Source organism: Budorcas taxicolor, chromosome 8, assembly GCF_023091745.1.
Source record: "Budorcas taxicolor isolate Tak-1 chromosome 8, Takin1.1, whole genome shotgun sequence".
NCBI classification, from domain to species: domain Eukaryota; kingdom Metazoa; phylum Chordata; class Mammalia; order Artiodactyla; family Bovidae; genus Budorcas; species Budorcas taxicolor.
The window spans coordinates 14,611,139-14,630,945 of record NC_068917.1 but is presented as its reverse complement, the minus strand read 5'-3'; the positions used below and the strand labels follow the sequence as shown (position 1 = coordinate 14,630,945).

General features: G+C 47.6%; 1 protein-coding gene and 1 non-coding gene across 2 annotated transcripts in view; one reads left to right on the top strand and one right to left on the bottom strand.

Annotated features, from left to right (window-relative positions):
- Positions 1-18,337, top strand: part of ACO1 (aconitase 1) — a 67,474-nt gene extending 49,137 nt beyond the window's left edge. The window contains exons 13-21 of the mRNA XM_052644478.1: positions 53-137; positions 911-1,067; positions 2,206-2,330; positions 3,911-4,015; positions 4,751-4,893; positions 8,124-8,271; positions 13,371-13,493; positions 16,539-16,724; positions 17,496-18,337. Of these exons, the coding sequence (XP_052500438.1) occupies positions 53-137; positions 911-1,067; positions 2,206-2,330; positions 3,911-4,015; positions 4,751-4,893; positions 8,124-8,271; positions 13,371-13,493; positions 16,539-16,724; positions 17,496-17,609 (1,186 nt within the window). The 3' untranslated portion in view covers positions 17,610-18,337. The remainder of the gene's footprint in view (positions 1-52; positions 138-910; positions 1,068-2,205; positions 2,331-3,910; positions 4,016-4,750; positions 4,894-8,123; positions 8,272-13,370; positions 13,494-16,538; positions 16,725-17,495) is intronic.
- On the bottom strand, positions 5,396-5,467 carry TRNAG-UCC (transfer RNA glycine (anticodon UCC)). The gene has a single exon. It is a non-coding gene; the product is annotated as a tRNA-Gly (tRNA).
- Positions 18,338-19,807: the final 1,470 nt, after the last annotated feature.

Sequence of the window (19,807 nt, the reverse complement as noted above, 5' to 3'; positions counted from 1 at the left end):
AGGTGGGCCCCCTGAGAGTCATTCTGCATCCCGTGCTTCTCTCCTGCACCAGGTTTGACGTGGTGGGCTATGGCTGCATGACCTGCATCGGCAACAGCGGGCCCTTACCGGAAGCTGTGGTAGAGGCCATCGTACAGGTAATGAGCAGGGCAGCCTGTGGGTCTTTCTTTTTCACATGATATGTGATGAAATGCTGGTAATTTTAAAGGACGTTCAGGGAAGCATGGGATGTGGTTAAGAGAATGGTCTTTGGAGTTGAGTTAAACTTATTAACTATATATCTTTGAGCAAGTTCATGAACCTCTTTGTGCCTCAGTTTTCACAACTGTAAACGGGAAGTGATGATAGTACGTGTTTCAGAAAGCTGCGAGCTTTCTGGTGATAGTGGACGCTAAGGACTTAGTGCGATGCCTGGCCGGCGCATGCCCCACACATACGAAGGCGCCAGAATCATTTGTTCCTATTGTCTGCAGGCTGGTTCCAAGTCAGACAACTGAACATAAACTCATTGGCTTGATTTTTGTCCCATAAATTCTATAGCGTGGAAAAATACTATTTCATCTGCTTGCACTGATTATGGTATCCCTGTCAGCCAGTGTGGCTTCCTCCGACTGTCAACCTGTCATCTTCCCCACCTGTTCTCGGGCCCCCAGCTGCAGAATAACTAGGATGCTGCCTTCTGACCCACCTGGTATTTGCTCCTGAGCAGAACCATCCAGTGCGTCTCTCTGCTGCTTTTGACCCAGCATGGCTCCCCCAGGCTCACCCTGTGGTCTCCTTCCCCGGGGAGAGGCCCAAGTGCAGGGGAAGCCTAAAGGGCTCCTTGACTTAAAGGAGGGCTAAAACAGATAGGTAGGAAGCCCAGGCCGTCTGTTGTCTCTGCGACCTGTTTCCCCCTTGCCGCACACAGGGAGACCTCGTAGCTGTTGGAGTACTGTCTGGCAACAGGAACTTTGAAGGGCGAGTCCACCCCAATACCCGAGCCAACTATTTAGCCTCTCCGCCCTTAGTAATAGCCTATGCGATTGCTGGGACCATCAGGATCAACTTTGAGAAAGAGCCACTAGGTAAGATCTGGTTTGCGGGGTTACAAATTTTTTTCCCCCAATGAATTTGAAAACGTTACTGGAAAACAGTTATTGCTTTCCTTAATAAATAATGAAGCCTAGAACCTCCAAAGATCAGAGGAGGAAGAAGGGTCTTTGCTTCCTTTCCCAGCACACAGCTAAGACATAACTGAAATAGCTAAACAAGAATTTACGAAAGGGGAAGGGACAAAAAGGGAAAGAAACACTCAGAGTAATGGAGGTCTTGCCAGTTTGGCCTCTGCTTCAGTCCCTCCCTTTCCAGTTCCTGCTTCAGTCTCATGGTAGCCTGGTTTTAATATCTGTGCTGTAGGAACACGTCCACGGTGTGCAGCTTCTCAAAGCTTGGGGGACATGATGCTTGTTTTCCTTTCCCCTGGCCTCCTTGTGTGCCCTCCTCAGTCCATGCTATGCAGATTAGATAATATGAAAACAGTGCCCTGGAATTTACTTTAAGGAAATCTTAGCTTTAGACGTGCAGCTGATCTTCATTACATATGTATTCCATATTTTTAAATTTGACTACTCATTGAAGTGGATTTTCACCCCCAGAATCAGTACTTATCACCCTCCCATGGTCACTCACAGACATGCACAAGGTGGTGAAATCCCTGAGTCACTCACTGTGCCTGCTCTCAGCTGAGGTCAAGCAAGGTGACACTCTGTTTTTTTATTTCAAGTCTCTACTGCAAATGGTTCTATTTGTGCTCAGGATAGCATGATGTTTTTCACACATTTGTGCTTTTTTTTGGTGGTTTTACTGTTTCAAATGACCGGGGAGTAGGGCTAAAGTGCTATGGAGTATTCCTGAGCTCAGGAAGGCTATGACAGGCCTCATGTGAGACAGGCTCCCGAGTTCAGTGTGAATGTATCAACGGTATGTAAGCAAAAACACGTGAAACCGTGTTACGTATTGACCAGTTGACAGCAGTGTTGTGGATAACCCTTGGGAGCCTAACCTGTGTGTTTCTTCCGGGCGGTGGCTGAGTGTTTTCTCAGTGTGCACAGAGAATTTTCTGAACGTAACTGCCCTGAACAATGAGACTGGGCTGACTGCCTGTGACCATGAAAATTGGATATGAGATGAAGTTCATCTCACTAATAAACATTTTCTCCCCAGGTGTCAATGCCAAGGGACAGCAAGTATTTCTGAAAGATATCTGGCCGACCAGAGATGAGATCCAGGCAGTGGAGCGTCAGTGCGTGATCCCCGGGATGTTTAAGGAGGTCTACCAGAAAATAGAGGTGAGGTCCCCGCCCCAGTGTCAAGGGGAAGTCGCTCCCCTGCGTCTTCCCTGCCAGCCTTGAGGCTAGTGCCGGTGTCAACTAGACAAGGTAGCATTTCTTCAGATAACTGGGAACGTGGGACAGTCGTTTTGCTCCTACAACTCAGGCTCTTCCAGACCCAGCTCTCCCCAGATGTTCCCAGATGTGGACACATGAGCAGCAGGCTCAGGAGGCATGGACTCGGCATGGATGTGGCTCCTGGCTAGCTCTGCATGGCTCCCCTCTTCCTCTGACAGCCCGGGGAGAGCATGAGCTGTGGTTGAGGAGCCCGATGTCACTATAGTGTGTCACTGAGGGGCCACATGGCTGAACGCACCTCTCAGATTTATTTGCCTGCTTCAAAGAGTAATACAAAGAAAAGCCACTCAGTTGGAAGCACCAAACTATCAAGCTGCTGAAATTAAAAAAAAAAAACAAAAACTTGCTGTGCATTTTACAAACAGGGGAAATATATGGGGCTTCATATCACTTTCCAAGACTCGAATGTTACCCTGTTCCCTGGTTTCTGTGTTAGGCTGACCCCAGGGCTTCTGGCTGGGGCTGGTGGCTTGAAATATGAGGGCAGACTGGGGAGCAGAGTCAAATGGGAGTCACACTCACACACTGAATCCCACAAGCTGCTCGTTGGGAAATGGTTGAAGGGAGTTTGGTGGCTACTGGGTTAAATGCATTCCTCCAGAGGCTGAGTTAATGACATGTGGAGCAAATTCAAGCCAGTTTGAATGCATAGTGGCTGTCACTTACTATCTAATGTTCTTGTGACCAGAAGTCTACCTCCCCAAATCTTCAGAGCATCAATAATTTCTCCTCAGGTTCAACCTGGATTGTTATTCCGTAAATCATGTGTGTTAGTTACCTGTTGCTCTGCAACACGTTACTCCTAAACTTAGTGAATTAAAACAGCAAACATTTCTTATCTGTTTCTATGGGTCAGAAATGGAGGTGCCGCTTAACAGGCTGTGTCTGCCTTCACAAGGCTTCATTCCCGGTGTCATCTGAGGCTGTGGCCTCATGTGATGATTCGACTAGGGAGGAGCCAGTTCTTAGACCGCTCGTGTGGTCATTGGCAGGATACAGGACCTCACGTGCTGTGGGTGAAGGCTGCAGCTTCTCACTGACTGTCAGCGAGAGGGCCCCCTCAGGACCTTACTGGTGGGTCTCTTCACAGCATGGTGGCTGGCTTCCAGCAGAGCCAGCAAGAGCAAGTAAGAGGGTGAAGAGACAGAAGGCAGTCTCTGTAACCTCATCCTGGAAATGAGTCACTAGGCTCAGCCCTCACTCAGCAGCAGGGCTTCATTTACAGGTAGGATTCCCAGGAGGCAGGTCCATGGGGTCATTTTAGAGATGGCCTGTTACAGGGCATGTGTATCTTTAAATTACTTAGCATGGTGTTATCTTTGTATAGACATGTCGTGTGACCATTTAGACTAAGAATGGGTCTTACTGTACTCTTAGCTTGAATATTATGTTCACATGTTAAGTTTTCCTCAGGATGAACTGTGATTAGACCTGCCTCTCCTTTTTTCTTTCTCCCCAAGACGGTGAATGAGAGCTGGAATGCCTTAGCAGCCCCGTCGGATAAGCTATATTGCTGGAATCCCAAATCTACGTACATTAAATCACCACCATTCTTTGAAGACCTGGTAGGACTTTTTTTTTTTTTCTTAACAAAATGAGTTCTTCAAAAAGTTTCTTGGCTTGTAAAATCTACTTGATTAACCAGTACCCTCACTTTGACTACCTACTTCATTGAAACCTTTACAAACCTGAGCAGATAACACTGAGGAGAGCTTGAGGAAGCTGGGTTATTTGGCTGGAGTGGGCCTGTGGTTTGTCTGTCCAGGGCTTCCACATGGCTGTGCAGAGACCCCTGGAGATCAAGTATCACGGGGATAGAGACTCAGTAACGTCTGAGGGGGACTGTCCAGGAGAACAGCCCCTAGGACCTGCCGTACTTAAGCCTTATACCCATACAAACAAGGGAAATCTTCTCTGAAACTGATGATCAGGAGTCTGTGCTCTCCCGGTGGGAGGAGGGGATGAGAGGATGTGAGTAGAAGGCAGGACTCCTGCCGTACCCAGCGTTTGGGACCTTCTCTGGATGTGGAGAAAGACTGTCATTTGCCGCAGCATCCCTTTTGTTTTTGAGGGGTTAGTGCCAATACTTCACCTCCTTCAAGGATGAGATATGGATGTTTTGCATAAATTCACTTTGCCTTACTAAACACCCCTGATAAACCCAATAAAACTAGAATTCTCTGTGTGTTGATGTAGGGCAGTCATCAGGGTCAGATCCATGGACCACTACTGTTGAGGCTCCCCTGGTGATGCGTTGGAGAAAAGCCGGGCAAACACTGACTTACTGTGTTCTTTGCTAGACTTTGGATCCTCAGCCCCCTAAGTCTATCGTGGATGCCTATGTGCTGTTAAACCTGGGAGATTCAGTAACAACAGACCACATCTCTCCAGCTGGAAACATCGCAAGAAACAGCCCTGCTGCGCGCTACTTAACTAACAGAGGGTAAGTAATGGTGGTGGGGGAGGCCTGAAGACAAAAGGGACAGCATGAGGTCATTAGTCCTCTTTTCATGAGGTCTGTTTGGAGTCAGATTCCAGTTTTTCACTGAACCCTGGAGCCTGAAAACCAATCACTCTTTCTGTTTGTAGCTTTGAAGCTACTAGAGAATCCACCAGCACGTAGAGACCTTCTTTATGAGCAAGTCTACTTATTAGACTCGGCTGTCCTCCCTGCCACCAGCCTGGCTGATGGTTTATGTACAAGGCTCCACTCTTCCCCTGTGTGGCCTGGTTATACTTGAAGCACTTGGCAGGGGGTTAACCAGAAATGCTTTGACATTTCCTAGTTGACAGACATGTGTTGTGTTTTAGTTTACTATTTATTTTGGCTGTGCTGGGTCTTTGTTGCAGCCCATGGATTCTCTAGTTGTGGCGTGTGGGCTCTGGAGCGCACAGGCTCAGTAGTTGGCGGCATATGGGCTTGGTTGCAGTACATAGGATCTTAGTTCCCTGGCTGGGGATTGAACCCAGGACCCAGCATTGGAAGCACAGAGTCTTATCCACTGGACCACCAAGGAAGTCCCGAGAGACATGTTCTTTACAGAGAACAGCTTTGAGGATTTGCAGTTTACACCTCCATTCAGCAATCCTTCAGTCATATACCTATTTTAACAGGTATTACACTAATATTGACTTCCCTGGTGGCTCAGATGGTTAAGCGTCTGTCTACAATGCAGGAGACCGGGTTCGATCCCTGGGTTGGGAAGATCCCCTGGAGAAGGAAATGGCAGTCCACTCCAGTACTATTGCCTGGAAAATCCCGTCGACAGAGGAGCCTGGTAGGCTACAGTCCATGGGGTCGAAGAGTCAGACACAACTGAGCAACTTCACTTTCACTTTCACACTAATATTATATACTGCTATTTAACAAACCCTGAGTCAAGAAGATCCCCTGGAGAAGGACATGGCAACCCACTCCAGTATTCTTGCCTGGAGGGTCCCCATGGACAGAGGAGCCTGGCGGGCTACAGTCCATGGGGTTGCAAAGAGTCGGACACTAAACCACCACCACAGTGCACCGATACCAGCCAGTGTCCATCCCAGACCTGACTTGCCTTGAGGTTCTTCTGGGGAGATGAACATTCCTGGCCCCATCCCCACGTGCTGAGTCACCTTCGTCAGGGACAGGGCCCAGAGCCAGTATGAGAAACAGCACTGAAGCTTTTTTTCCTTTTCTCCCTGTGGGAGAGGCAGCTCCCTTGCCCCTCCTCCCACTTGCTGGGCGGGTAACCCATTCTCCTCACAACTTTCCCCTTCTCTCTTGCTCATTCAGTCTCTGCCTTGTCCTAGTACATCCCATGGGGCAGTCTGTTTACTCAGACCGAGAATATCTCCTGTCCCCCAGGATGTGCGTGTTGTGAGTTTAAGAAGACAGCCCAGATCTAGCGGAGGTGAACGCACAGTGGTCATGTTGAGACTTTTCTTTAACGTGGGGCAACTACTTTTTAAAATGTATGGCAGCTACCCATACACAGATAGTGGGTTGGCCAAAAAGTTCACTCAGGGTTGTCTACTGTTAAAATGGCATGGAAAAAGCCAAACAGACTTTTTGGCCAACCTAATACATACAAGATTTTAACATTTATTTGTTTATTTGGCTGGGCCGGGTCTTAGTTGCGGCATGTGGGATCTAGTTCCCCGACCAGGGATGGAACCTGGGCCCACTGCACTGGAAGTGTGGTGTCTTAGCCCCTGGACCACCTAAGGGAAGTTCTCATATTATGAGCTTTTAAAGGGATGGTTCTGTCTTGAGTGGGAGATGCAATCCATCAGCAAATAGCAAAGGGCAGATGTTCAAGGTGGGTCTGGGAGTCCTGCTCGTCCCCTCACCCACACTGCTTGGGACACACTGCCCACCATCTGGTTCCTTGCATGTTCAAACAAGGCCAAGTACCCCTCTGCCCGAGAGCCTTCGGGTGAGCTGACTGTTTTCTCCTCTCGGATGCCTTTCCCCAAGATACCCTCTTAACGAGCTCCCACGCCAAGTTCAAGTCTTCCTCCATAAGGTCACGCCCACCATGCTCTTCTTGCCCTGGCCTACCTTTTCTTAGGTATTAACCACAATCTAGTAACACTTGTGTAGGATGCTCTTTTAAAAAAACTTCTCTGTCTCTACCTTCTAGGATGTAAGCCCTGCGAAAGCAGGGATTTGCTGTATCCCAGGCACCTGACAGCGCCTGGCATGTAGTTGGTGCTCAGTGAAAAGCTGTTGAATGAATGAATGGGAAAGGCTTCTAAGGACAGAGAAGCTAGAGAAACAGAGTTGAGGCTGGAAGAAGGAACTAGGAAGAGAGAAGTAACCAACACCTCTTTTGATTGGTGGTTATTGATACTCTTTAGAGAATAGAATGAAAGGAAATACACCTTTCCCAAAAAATACATATCCACATTTTGGACCTAATTTCAGGGGTTCATAGACACACTCACCTACTCCTGAAGCCCATGCTTAGATTCTCAGTCTTCAGAATTGCACTAACGAATGAATCATCAACACGCATGGCTCCTAGCATTTTAAGAAACATCCCAGTGAACTGGTCACTGTTCATTGTTAAGATGTTGTTCCTGACATCTCAAAACGTCCTTTCATTTGGACCCACAGACCAGACTTTTCTTTGATTTTAGGACTAGCAGTTCTTGTTCTGCTCCTTCGTCCCTGCCCTGCTTTTGATCTTACAATAATACTAAGTCATGTTGCCAGTTATGTGTTTTTTAATTGCATTGAGTTCCTGGACAAATTTGAACCTTCTTCTGTTTAATTTATAAAATGTATTTTATGTGTCCCCCACTCTTGGCTCCACCAAACTGACCTACCCGAGTATTCCCTTTGCTTCCTTTTTTTTTCCCACGCATTTTTAACATTTTACTTTTAATGACGCTTTATAGGCTACCTTACTGAGTAAATAAAATGTTCTTTCTAAAGTTCCTCCCAATTGCTCTACCCAGATTTGTAAGACTGTAGGTTGATGCTGGGAGGCTATAGATCACCATCGCACCTGCCACCTCTCATTGTGCCCTCAGTCAAAGCTATGGAAACAGTTTTTCCACCTTGGCGAACAATACTTAGTAGACTTACGGAAATACCTAGGTTTGTGATTTTTTTCCCCCTTTCATGGTGTAAACCAGGTTTAATCTCTCAGTTCCCTAAACCAGCTTCTCTCCTGCCTTCGTTACCAGCCTGACTCCTCGAGAATTCAACTCCTATGGCTCCCGCCGAGGGAACGATGCCATCATGGCGCGGGGGACATTTGCCAACATCCGCTTATTAAACAAATTCTTGAACAAGCAGGCACCACAGACTATCCATCTGCCTTCTGGTGAAACTGTGAGTATGGTGTCTTCTGCTCCCTCTAGAAGCCAGCATTTCTCGGGCTCTGGGTGGCTCAGTGCTTGCACTGTCACTTCCCCTTCAGTCTCATTTTTATTTCCCACCCCTCCTCCTGCCTCTTGCTTTACATAGCCCCTCTTGCCAGGTGTTCCATATATGCAGAGTTCATCCCTAAAGGGGAGTCCCTTTAAACTGGGAGGCCTTTTCCTGCTTAGAGATTTCTGCTTCATGCTTTAACTGAATCTAGTTTCTTAGGAGTTGAGCTTAAAAAGCCTCCGATTGAGGTTTCATCGGTTCAGAATACTTGAAGGGGAAATTCCAGGTTAAGGTAGAGGATATTTACTAAGAAGTGCTGTTTTATGACTTCAGTAAAATTTAATTAATCATACCATTAGGGAAGGAAGAATATAGAGGACTGTGCAGGCCTGCTTGGGTCCTAATGGGAACCACATGGAGTTGGTTTATTAGAGCTGGAATTGTCTGTTCACAGAGGGCAGGCATGGGGAGAGGTGGGAAAGCCTGCCCTTGAAGTCAGACAAGCCTGGGTTCAAGTCCTAGCTCCACCTCAGACCAGCTGTGGAGCCTTCTTCAGCAATCTGCCTACCTCTCTGAGCCTCACTTTTCGTACTTGCAAAGTAAGATAATATCTACTTTTTAAGGTTCTGAGGCTTAACCCTGGGTGGCATACGTGCTTCAGTCACTCAGTCAACTCTGCAACCCCATGGACTATAGCCTGCCAGGCTCCTCTGTCCATGGGATTTCCCAGGCAAGAATACTGGAGTGGGTTACCATTTCCTACTCCAGGGCACCTTCCCAACCCAGGGGTCAAACCCACATCTCTTGTGTCTCCTGCATCAGCAGGTGGGTCCTTTACCAGTGCACCACCTGGGAAGCCCATCCAGCACAATGTGAGTGCCCCGGACATATTTGTTCAGTGACTAGCAGGGACAATAGACTACTAAGGGAAAAGGGTCCAGATGAATGGTAAAATCCCCAAGAGACGAAGCAGGGACTCGCAGTTAATAGCCTTTGAGGGCCTCCGGGATGCCAGCTGTCATGGTGGGGCCCCTCACTGACAGCCCTACCGTGCGCAGAACTCCTAGTCAGATGGTTAGTGCCTCAGCTTAAATAAGGAGACAGCATCAGAGATAAAGAGACATTGGAGTCAGGCCTTGAACTTGAAAGACAGACCTAGACAAGAAACAGAGGAATAAAGAGAAAAACAGGTAATGCACAGAGTAAAACTAAGAAAAACAGTTATTTCGTCAGAGTGATAAGAGATGATTTTCTGTTGGTGTAATCAGAAGACAAGAAGGAGCTCTTAAAAAAAAGTCCCTAAAAAATTTCACAGGAAAAGTTGACTAGTTGAGAAAATCTTCCAGAAGGTAGAAAGACAAAGGGGAAAATAGGAAATGTAAGAAAAACCAAAGCCTGAACCGAGGAGGACCAGCATCTGACTGAATAAAGATGATGCTAAAAAGAACAGATAAGATCGGAGAGGAAATTGTTAAGAGTTAACACAAGCAATTCTTCAAGTGCAAAATCTGAGATTCCAGATCGAAAGGTCCACTGAGCCCACCCAGCCACATGGTTAATGCTCACTCCAAGTCACATCTCCGTGAAATTAAGAACAGCAGAGGTAGGAGAAGACCTAGAAACTTCGGAGAGGGGGAAAGAGGCTTACGTGCACTCTTCTGGGGGCCAGACACCCTCAAGGCAACCCAGGAGACTCAGGCTGAGGAAAGTCGTCGGCACTCTAAAATCCGTATCCCTCATACGCCCAGCCGAGTGAGGGTAAAGCAACAGCACGTTCAGATATTCAGAAGCCTTAAAAATTATGTGCCAGCCCCAGCCTCGGAAAGCGGCTTGGAAATTGTGTTCCACCAAAACGAGAGAATAAACCAGATACAGGGGAAGATGTAGGATCCAGGAAAAGGAAGTGCAGGGAGTCGCCAGGATGCTGCGGAGGGGAGACTCCTCTGTCACATGAACACACCTCAGAGAGTCAGGGGTCCACAGGAATGAGGGCATCAGGAGTGACACCCCGTGAGAAAGATTTTCAAAGTAAATTGCCTGATAGCTGTGAATGTCTTCAGAAAAGACTTGTATCGATACTTTAGGTAGTATATTCGTTCGTTAATGGGTAGGGACACAAACAGGTGAACGCACGCACACACACACACATACAAATTTATTATTTCCAGTGGGAAATAAACTTTTTTTAATTGCCAAGAAAAGAAAATCTGAGTCCATTATGTGGCTCAGCTGTAAATAAAATAGCATGTATGTAATCAAAACGTATGGCCAAAAATAAAAAAAGATATGACAGGGATATTAGAAGGCCCTGGAGAGGAGAGGTTGGGGAGGGGGAGGGCCCTACAAGAGTGGTAGTTGAAAGAACTAAATCCTCTAAGTAGGAATTTAATGGATAATAAAAAAGGAGAAATGAACTGACCAATTATATACTTAGGGATCCAGAGGTGAGATATCAGAAGAAACCAGTAACTTTTATGCTTTAGAAGAGAGGGTGAGTGCAGGGAGCCGATGCTTTATAAGCTGCTTGCTACAAGAGAAAAGTCAGGACCCAGAATTCGAACCTGCTGAGTCCGCACAGCTGGGTTCCACCACCGGCTCTGCCATGGAGTCCCTGACTCTGCCGTGGAGACTGTCAGCTCTGTGGTAGTTTTGAAAGCACTTTAAAGCACACACTCCCACATTCTTAATATACAAACTAGCAATAGATACCTCTGAAAATATCGGGTAGGCTGTTTCCTTTCTCGTCTTTGAAAGCATCCAGGCTTTTTGGTTAGAGCAGACTTTTACTGTTTTGTTTTGTTTTTTCCAACTGTTTCCATATTTGTGAGTTCTGTTCAACTGAAGACAGACAGATCCTACCTAGATTTAGGCAGTGCCATGTGACATTAACCACAGTCTCCATCCTTTCACCACAATAGTAATTTGTGAAAGCCTACTTGAGAGTTCGATTATATACCTTTCTAGCGCTCCTTTCAAATCAAACACTCCCTCTTTAGAGGGATCTTATTTTCTGACTTAAGTAGCGACAAAAAAAAAGTTTCATTATTCGCCATCAATGATATCACCTGTCTTTGTGAAGCCTCAGCTCAGCAGAATGTTCAGAGTTCCTATGAGAAACAAATGAATCTATTTGTTACAGCTGTTTCTCATATATACTAAGAGATTCCTTAACCCTTTCTTGTCCTTTATTGATTGGTGCTTCATCAGTGTTTCTACTATTGTTTCCTTGATCTCCATGTAGAAGGGTGTCGGGGTCCAGCCCCAGTTGGATCCAGGGTATCCAAAGCTTGGACAGTGTGGCGAGAGAGATATATAGATTTAGAGAGAGATAAGGAAAGAGTTTGCAGTTAAGAGAATAGACGGGAGAAAGAGGCTGTATTCCTTGGCTTACATAGAAAGCCAATAAAGCCCTGAGACAAGGGACTTGAACCATCTACGTAGGGCCACAGGCACCTGCTTGAATAGCGGAGGGTGCCCCGCCTTGGGCTCCCTCTCGCGTGGGTTTTAGAAGCCCAGGCAAATAAGTAGACACGGCTAGCCTCTATGCCCCATATGGGAATCAGCCAGAAAACAGAGTAAGAAAGAAAAGAAGACATGGGGGAACCAGTCTTTCCAGGAACTGGCCCGAGAAACTGGTCTGTCCTTTATTGTCCAGAAAAGCTTTTTATACTTTCGGTTGTACATAGAGATCAATGGATAATACAAAGTTATGCAGCGTCAGCATCCCTGACTCTTATCGAGACCAGGCTTTCTCTCTGCATACCTAGCTGTATACACAAGTCTTAGGTGATTTACTTCATCTTCTGGCCAGGAGGCCTATTAGCATGTTACGGCCCTTTTCTGACAAGGGTCTGTCAACCAGAAAACTTATTTGCCTTAAAAGTGTTGTTCTTACTAAAGTCTGGTGCCACTCTCAGAAAGCACTAATTAAGGTTACATAGCAAGGACACAACAATTTATAACAAGGAAGGAGGAGTACAGTGATTTATAACAAACTGTTAGTTATCACTAACTCAAAAGTCAAGTGTTGCTAACATCAAAACTACTATATTCCTTTTTCTATATCCCAATTACATTGATTAATATCCTCCAGGTGCCTAAAAGATAAAGAATATGGAGGCCTGGCAGCAGTCATTGACTCAACAATGAAACCCATCACCAATATAATTCTTAGCTCTTTAGAAAAGGCTCTATATCTTTAAGACATTTTAAGCTGCGTGCCTCTCGCGGTTGAGGGGCTGTAAACAATCACAAGTTGTAAAAGTCTCTTAACTGTCAGGCAAGTTAGAGAGCCATCAGAGGGGTTTGAGCTGAGACACTCCTTTTATATGCAGGAGACTGTTAACTGGAGCCCTAAGTTAATTCTTTCCAGAGAAAGGTGTTCGGGGATAGCCCCCTGTTATGTCAGAAGAGTGGAAAGCACAGTACAGTAAAGCAGGCAGACTCTGGTTTGGGGGGTAGATGCTCAGGAAAATCCAGGGGTACCCATGAGGCCTGAGGTCAGCCTTTGCTTTTTGCCAGGCCCCCTTCCTCATGACCTTTGCCATGGGCGGGATTCCCCATGCTGGCTCCCAGCAGAAGGGTAATGACTAAAAGGCTGCATTCTTGTAATTTCCAAATACATGACCTTTTTTTGTGTTAGGCCACCCTCCACAACTGACCATCACCATCATCTCTGGTACAGAATCAAAACCCACATTTAGGTGGGATTTTCTGCTTTTGCTTTAAAATATTTTAATCAATGGAAGAGTTTAAAAAAAAAAACTGCTCTAATTTCCTTTTTCCCCCTGATGCCCTTGGATTTGAATGTTTTTCTAAAATTAGGGCAATAAGGCATTTCACTTAAGAGTATAAAATTCAGTTTGATAGAGGTAAGTACTAATAGACAGCATTAACTGGAAATTTGTAGACCAGGCAACTGATTGGTTGAGCTTGCCATTGACTTTACACTGGCTTGGCCGACTACAGACACTCCCGCATGTCCCCCCAGGACTCACTGGCCTCTGTCTGCACGCTGTGCCTTCACTCTGTCGGTAAAACCTTCCTCCTCTCCTCCTCAGCTTGATGTGTTCGACGCGGCTGAGCGGTACCAGCAGGCGGGCCTCCCCCTCATTGTCCTGGCCGGCAAAGAGTACGGCTCGGGCAGCTCCCGAGACTGGGCCGCCAAGGGCCCTTTCCTCCTGGTGAGTAGGACGCAGAGACAGCCCTGCAGGCAGCTGCCCCCCTGAACCAGAAGGGAAGCTGGGAGGAAGGCTTTACTTTCCAAGAAGATGCTGTGGGAGAGCAAAGCAAGCTCGGGGAAGCGTGGACTGTTTTCTTGCCTCCTGCTTGGTAGATCGGGGCTTCTCTCCCTGAGTGAAGTGAGTTACCAGGTTCCCCGCCATCACATGTTGCTACCCTGGGAGCAATGGATCTTTGGGTGTGTCTGGAGGATCTTGAAGTCTATGAAATTACATCCAGAAGTGTGGAATGTGTGTCTTTTTTTTTTTAATGGGGAAAGTTTCATGGTTTTCATAATGTTCTCAGGTTAGCACCTGAAGCTTATTTAAGGCCCTTGTCCCAGGTCAATGTGAGGAATAAGCTGGTGCTACTGTCTTGACTGTTAGGTTCACAGAAGGGAAAATATCAGGAGCCTGAAAGTGAAAGTCTCTCAGTCGTGTCCGACCCTTTGCAACCCCATGGTCTATACAGTCCACGGAACTCTCCAGGCCAGAATGCTGGAGTGGGTAGCCGTTCCCTTCTCCAGGGGATCTTCCCAACCCAGGGATCGAACCCAGGTCTCCCACACTGCGGGTGGATTCTTTACCAGCTGAGCCACAAGGGAAGCCCAGGAGCCTGAGCTCTGAATAAACTCAGGGAATGCACTTTTTACAGCTGCTTTTTACTGCCAGTGAATGGTCTGCACAGGCTCAGTAGAAAAGGAAGCCCTCTCCGTGTGTAGACAGACAGCTCTTCAGAACCTTCAGCCGTTTCAGGGCTTGACCCGTAAGCTGTCCCTGTGGGAGGGGGCCCCACGGAGTTTTTACCTCTGGCCCCTTTGCTGGCCCTGAAAGCAGGGCCACTCCTCGTGCCTGGCTTCCGTGCTCAGGGTGGGGTAGAGTAGCTTAGCTGATATCAGTTTAAATAACGATGGCTTGAGCAAATCAATGCACTTGGCAGACACTAAGTCAGTTGATATCCACAAGTACTGTAAAAAATACATGGCTGTCTGGCAGACAGCCCTCCAGATGCCCAGGTCTTACCAGCACCGGCCCCCTTTTCTTTAAGTCCATCAGTTTGCAGTGGAGGGGGCAGTGTGGAGAAAAGATATGTTATTAGTTAGTAATTTGTCAAAGGCCTGCCTTTTCTAGAAACTGCTGAAAAGAACCTAAGAAATCACAAAAGGAAGGCTTTTAGGAAGGGAGCTGGGCACTGCCAACAGCAGTGAGAGCAGGAGCAGTGGGGGGCTGGCGGAAGACAGTAAGGTCTGGATAGGCAAGTCCTGGCACAGGGCTCTCGAGTCTGGTGGGGCTGCACCAGCCACAGGGCCAGGGAAAGAGCCTGGCATCAGTGATCTCACAGAGGGAGGCTCTTACACATCTGAAGCTTCGTGGGGTGCGGCTGACTGCAGGCAGGACACACTTCTACCCCTGGGAGCAGGAGGCGGCTCCTCCCATTTATTAGAGCAGGGATTGACATCAGGTTGGCTGTCAGTTACAGGGAGACCAGAGCTGGGGCATGTCCCTCATAGCCCCTCAAGTAACAGCCATCAGAGGGTAAATGTTTCCCTTTAATGAACTAACAGGTGGGGCAGTCTTGGCTTAAGGGGCAGAGGGCAAGCACGCAGGTGAGTAGGGCGGAGGCGAAGCCCGACCAGGAGAGTAGAGGGTATACAAAGAGCAAGGGAACAGCCATCTTTTAGGGTCCTGACTCCACAAGTGTCAGCTTCTTTACAGAACTGCCCTGAGTTCTGTCTGCCCAGTCGGCCATGCACACACTTCCTTCTGTAGCTGGCCAGCCTCAGCCACGTTGTCTGCAGGCAGAGAGGGCCGGGCAGCGTGACCTGCAGCCCCACACAGCCCTCCTCACAAAGCTTGGGGCGTGAATAACCTGTGTTTACAACCATTGCCCCTCCCCCCCCCCAAATAAATACACAGTACATACATACATAAATCTATACAAAATACCTACTGTCCTAAAGAATCTGCTCTTTTAAATCTGTTTTTAAACTTGGAAACACTTTGTGATTTTAAAAATACTTATGCCCAGATCTCATTCCCAGACCTTCTGGTTTGGTTGGTAAGGTGAAAGGCCTGGACGTCTGGATTTTAAAAGCCTCCCCTGGTGACTGTAATATCAGCAGAGTCTTAGAACACCTCTGTCTAGCCATGGTTCTCCAGACTTAAAGAATCCCATCTTCTCCCACCCATGCTTCTGCAAGAGATTCTGATACAGTAGATCAGGGGTAGTAAGTACCCAAGAAGCTACATTTTTAACAAGCTTCCTGAGTGACCCTGATTTAGGGGCTCTGAAAGGATGTTGAGAGCTTTTACGGGTGTCTTAATATTATATTACAGTTAACTAATATTTGAGATTTGGGTGTTCTAGTTAATCAGGTATCCTGGTTTACTGATCATTGCTGTATATTGTCAGTTATAGGCTACCAATAAAATGTACTTTATAGGAAGCTTTATATCAAGATTATATTCGGTGCAATTTGATCCTTGAAACAGGAGGTACAAAAGCAGCACACAGCAGGTGACCAGTTCCTTTCTCTGTAGTATGTTCCGAAAGTTGTGTTTTGATTAAATCTTCTGTGTCTGCTAATACAGCCTACAATAATACCAAAATTCAAGGGGGGAAATGAATTTTCTTTGTGTTTATTTGTAGTGTGGTTTCCAGACACAATGAGAGTTTGTATCACAAACTAAGTGTGCGGTTAGACTTTGTGGGTTCAAATATCTTGACAGACCACTGACTCCCAGGGTGCGGGGCACAGTACCAGAGTCTCCATCCAGGGTTGGTGGGGGTGGAAGCAGAGAGTTCATTTCATTGCCTACATGCTGCTTATCCAGTGGAGGCAGTCGGTCAGCTACGGTGCTCTTCATAATGGCAACATTTTATGTAAAGGATTAATTGGTATTTAAGAATTTAGGCAGGAAACGAGTTGTGACCTGAGAACCCTTCTGTAAGGCATCTGAGTATCTAAAGAAAAACTGTCTGAACTACTTACTCTTTTGGTTTCTCAGGGAATCAGAGCTGTCCTAGCGGAGAGTTACGAGCGCATTCACCGAAGTAACTTGGTCGGGATGGGGGTGATCCCTCTAGAGTACCTCCCTGGGGAGAGTGCAGACACCCTGGGACTCACCGGGCGCGAACGATACACTATCAGCATTCCAGAAACCCTGAAACCACGAATGAAAGTCCAGATCAAGGTAAGTCAGTGCCTTTCCATGCCAGGTCCAGCTAAAAGGGACCCCCTGTTCGTCATCAGTCTTTTTTTTGTTTGTTTTAATTTGGTCATGCTACAGGTCATGCAGGATCTTAGTTCCCCACCCAGGGATCGAACTCGTGTCTCCTGCATTGGGAGAATAGTGATGAAAAGTTCAGGGACAGGGCATTTAAAACACCTTTTTATTATAAAAATGTGAACAGACACACTCACCCCATCCCTGCACCTCACCCCAGGCCCTGGCTTTGATGAGCACTGAGGTGAAAATGACAGATTAGCCCTGGGTAAGGCGAGGATGAAGTGTGGCACTGTGGTCCCAGGGTGATCTAGCCGCCCAGGCAGACTGAGCTGCTGAGCGTGTCCCAGGGTGAGCCTCTGGGCCAGCACCTAGGGGACAGCCTTAACAAAGCGCCTGCTGGCTGCCAACACTTCCTTCCTCCCGCCGTCCCTGGTGAAAGTTTCGAAAATATTCCAAACATCGCTAGTAATTGCTGCCCCGAGAGGCTGTTGCTAATTCTCCGGTGTCTCTCACTTCCATCACGGACGCTCTGCAGGGCTTTACCTTGTAGATCAGTACCTGGGGCATCTGTTAAGTAAAACACAGCTTACTGCTCAGCGGGTGTGGGCTGGGGCTGGCTGGCACCCGCTCCGGGTGCTGGATGCTGCCGGGGCATGGACTGAACTTGGAGGGGCAGTCTGAGAGCTGGCTCGTCTCCTCCCTCAGCAATTCTTCTCTGCTTCTCCGTCCTCCCAGCTGGATACCGGGAAGACCTTCCAGGCTGTCATGAGGTTTGACACCGACGTGGAGCTCACTTATTTCCATAACGGGGGCATCCTCAACTACATGATCCGCAAGATGACCAAGTAGGCCCTGGTCTCCTTGGAGAGGGGCGTCCCAGCTGCCCGGCGGCAGGAGGAAGCACAGCATCCGCAGCCCGCAGGCCCTGGGTTGGCAACCTCTCCGCCGCTGGCCTCCTCCCCCGGCCCTCCCCTCCACGCAGGGGTGCTGCCTGCCCAGGGCGCCCTGAGGTTCCAGTGTGGACCCTCTGCACACAGAATCAGCGGTTCCTACATGCTCTATTTTTGTTAATCTTTTTATCTTGTTCTAGAATTTGGGAGCTTAGAATGGTGGGACTGTCACTTGTGCCAAGAAGGGAGAGTTGAGCCCTTTAAGGTCACTGATCACTGAATGTTGATTTTTCACTCTTAGCCTCTAATGTTCAGGTGAACACACGTCCGTCTCCTGCCCAGTTTCTGGCTCCTCTCTGTCACCCTCTGCCCAGTGAAACCTTCCCCTTGAGAGTCCTTCGCCTCTGTGTGCGCTACCAGTGTTAACTGGCAAGGCGGAGGGGCATGTGTTCGCACGTGGTGACTAGTCCCTCCACCCCGCCCTTTCCTCCCGTGAGCAGCTCAAACATTGAAAGTTTTTGCTTGTGTACGTTTTGACAGATCCACACTGAAGAAATACGGAGATTTCTTTCAGTAGTTTCATAAAGCTTCCCTAGAAGACTTTTCATATATCAAGAGGAGAATTTTGGAGGTGGTTTTGGAGAGAGATGCAGAACAGTTCTAATTTGAATAAGATTAAATCTATTTTCAAGGAAAAATTTTGACTTTGGTATTGAATTCTGCTGTGTGCGTGGCCCTCATTTTGTGATATTTAGAGCAGAGCAAATTTCGGACTGCAGGTTCCTGAAGTCTGAGTGATCTTTGAGTTTTGTTCTCCAAAAATATATTTATTTGGCTGTGCCAGGTCTTAGTTTTAACATGAGAACAATTAGTTGAGGCAGGGGGGATCTCCCCCGACCAGGAATTGAACCCAGGCACCCTGCACTCGGGGCACGGAATCTTTAGCCACTGGACCACCAGGTAGGTCCCTCGAGTTCTTTTTTGTAACCACATCAATAATATGCAGGTTAAATGGCTGTGTTGAACCTCATTTACAAGCACATAGGACAGTAGCAATAGCCTGGGGGCAGTGACAATGTAGCTTGGTGAACAGATCATAAGTTTTTTCTTCTTCAGCTGGGTCATCTGCTCATTTTCATCACTGAAGTCATTTCAGGGCACATGTCGTAGTCTGCTCCAGCCGCATAATGAAATGTCATAGACTGAGTGGCCCAAACATCAGAAATTTATTTTCTCACAGTTCTGCAGGATAGACGTCCAAGACTGAGGTTCCAGCGAATTCATTTTCTGGTGCGAGCTCTCATCCTGGCTTGCAGCCAGCCACCTCTCCCCGTGTCCTCGAGTGGCCTTCCCTCAGTGCATGTGCGCAGACAAAGGGTGAGAGGACAAGCTCCCTGGGGTCTCTTCCTACAAGGGCCCGGCTCTCGTGACCTTTATTTAAGCTTACCCTAGAGGCCCCATCTCCACAGAGTCACAGCGGGGGGTTGGACTCCATATAGGAATTTGGGGTGGAGGGGGGGCACGTTCAGTCCGTAACAGGGCACCTTATACCTTACCAATTAATTTCCCTCTAATGAATGTTAAGGCTCAGCTTTCAGCACTCAGGGCCTGTGGGCTGGTCAGCAGAACTCGGGCTGTGCGCTTACTCAGTGACATCTGACTCAGCAGCTCCATGGTCTGCAGCCCGCCAGGCTCCTCTGTCCATGGGGTTCTCCAGGCAAGAATACCACAGTGGGTTGCCATTTCCTCCTCCAGGGGATCTTCCCAACCCAGGGATCGAACCCACATCTCTTGTTTCTCCTGCACTGGCAGGCGGAATCTTTATCACTAGCGCCAGAACACCCAGGATCAAATCCTGACCCCAGCTCTCCCCCAAATAATGGACAAGGCAGATTCCCAAGCATCCTTGCCTCTGAGATTCTGAGATCTAGCTTCTGTTCATGAATAAAAATCACGAACAGGACCCTGTTGTACAATAAAACCCTGTGACCCACATATTAAAATCAGTCCTAGCATAAAAACACTAAGGGCTGAAAAAACACATCCACCCCTCAGGCCTCCATTGCTGAGCCTGGGAGCAGCCTGGCTTCCCACCCTCAGTGCTCATGGGGAGACATTCTTGCGGCTATGACTTCTGGAATGGGGTCGCTTCACCTC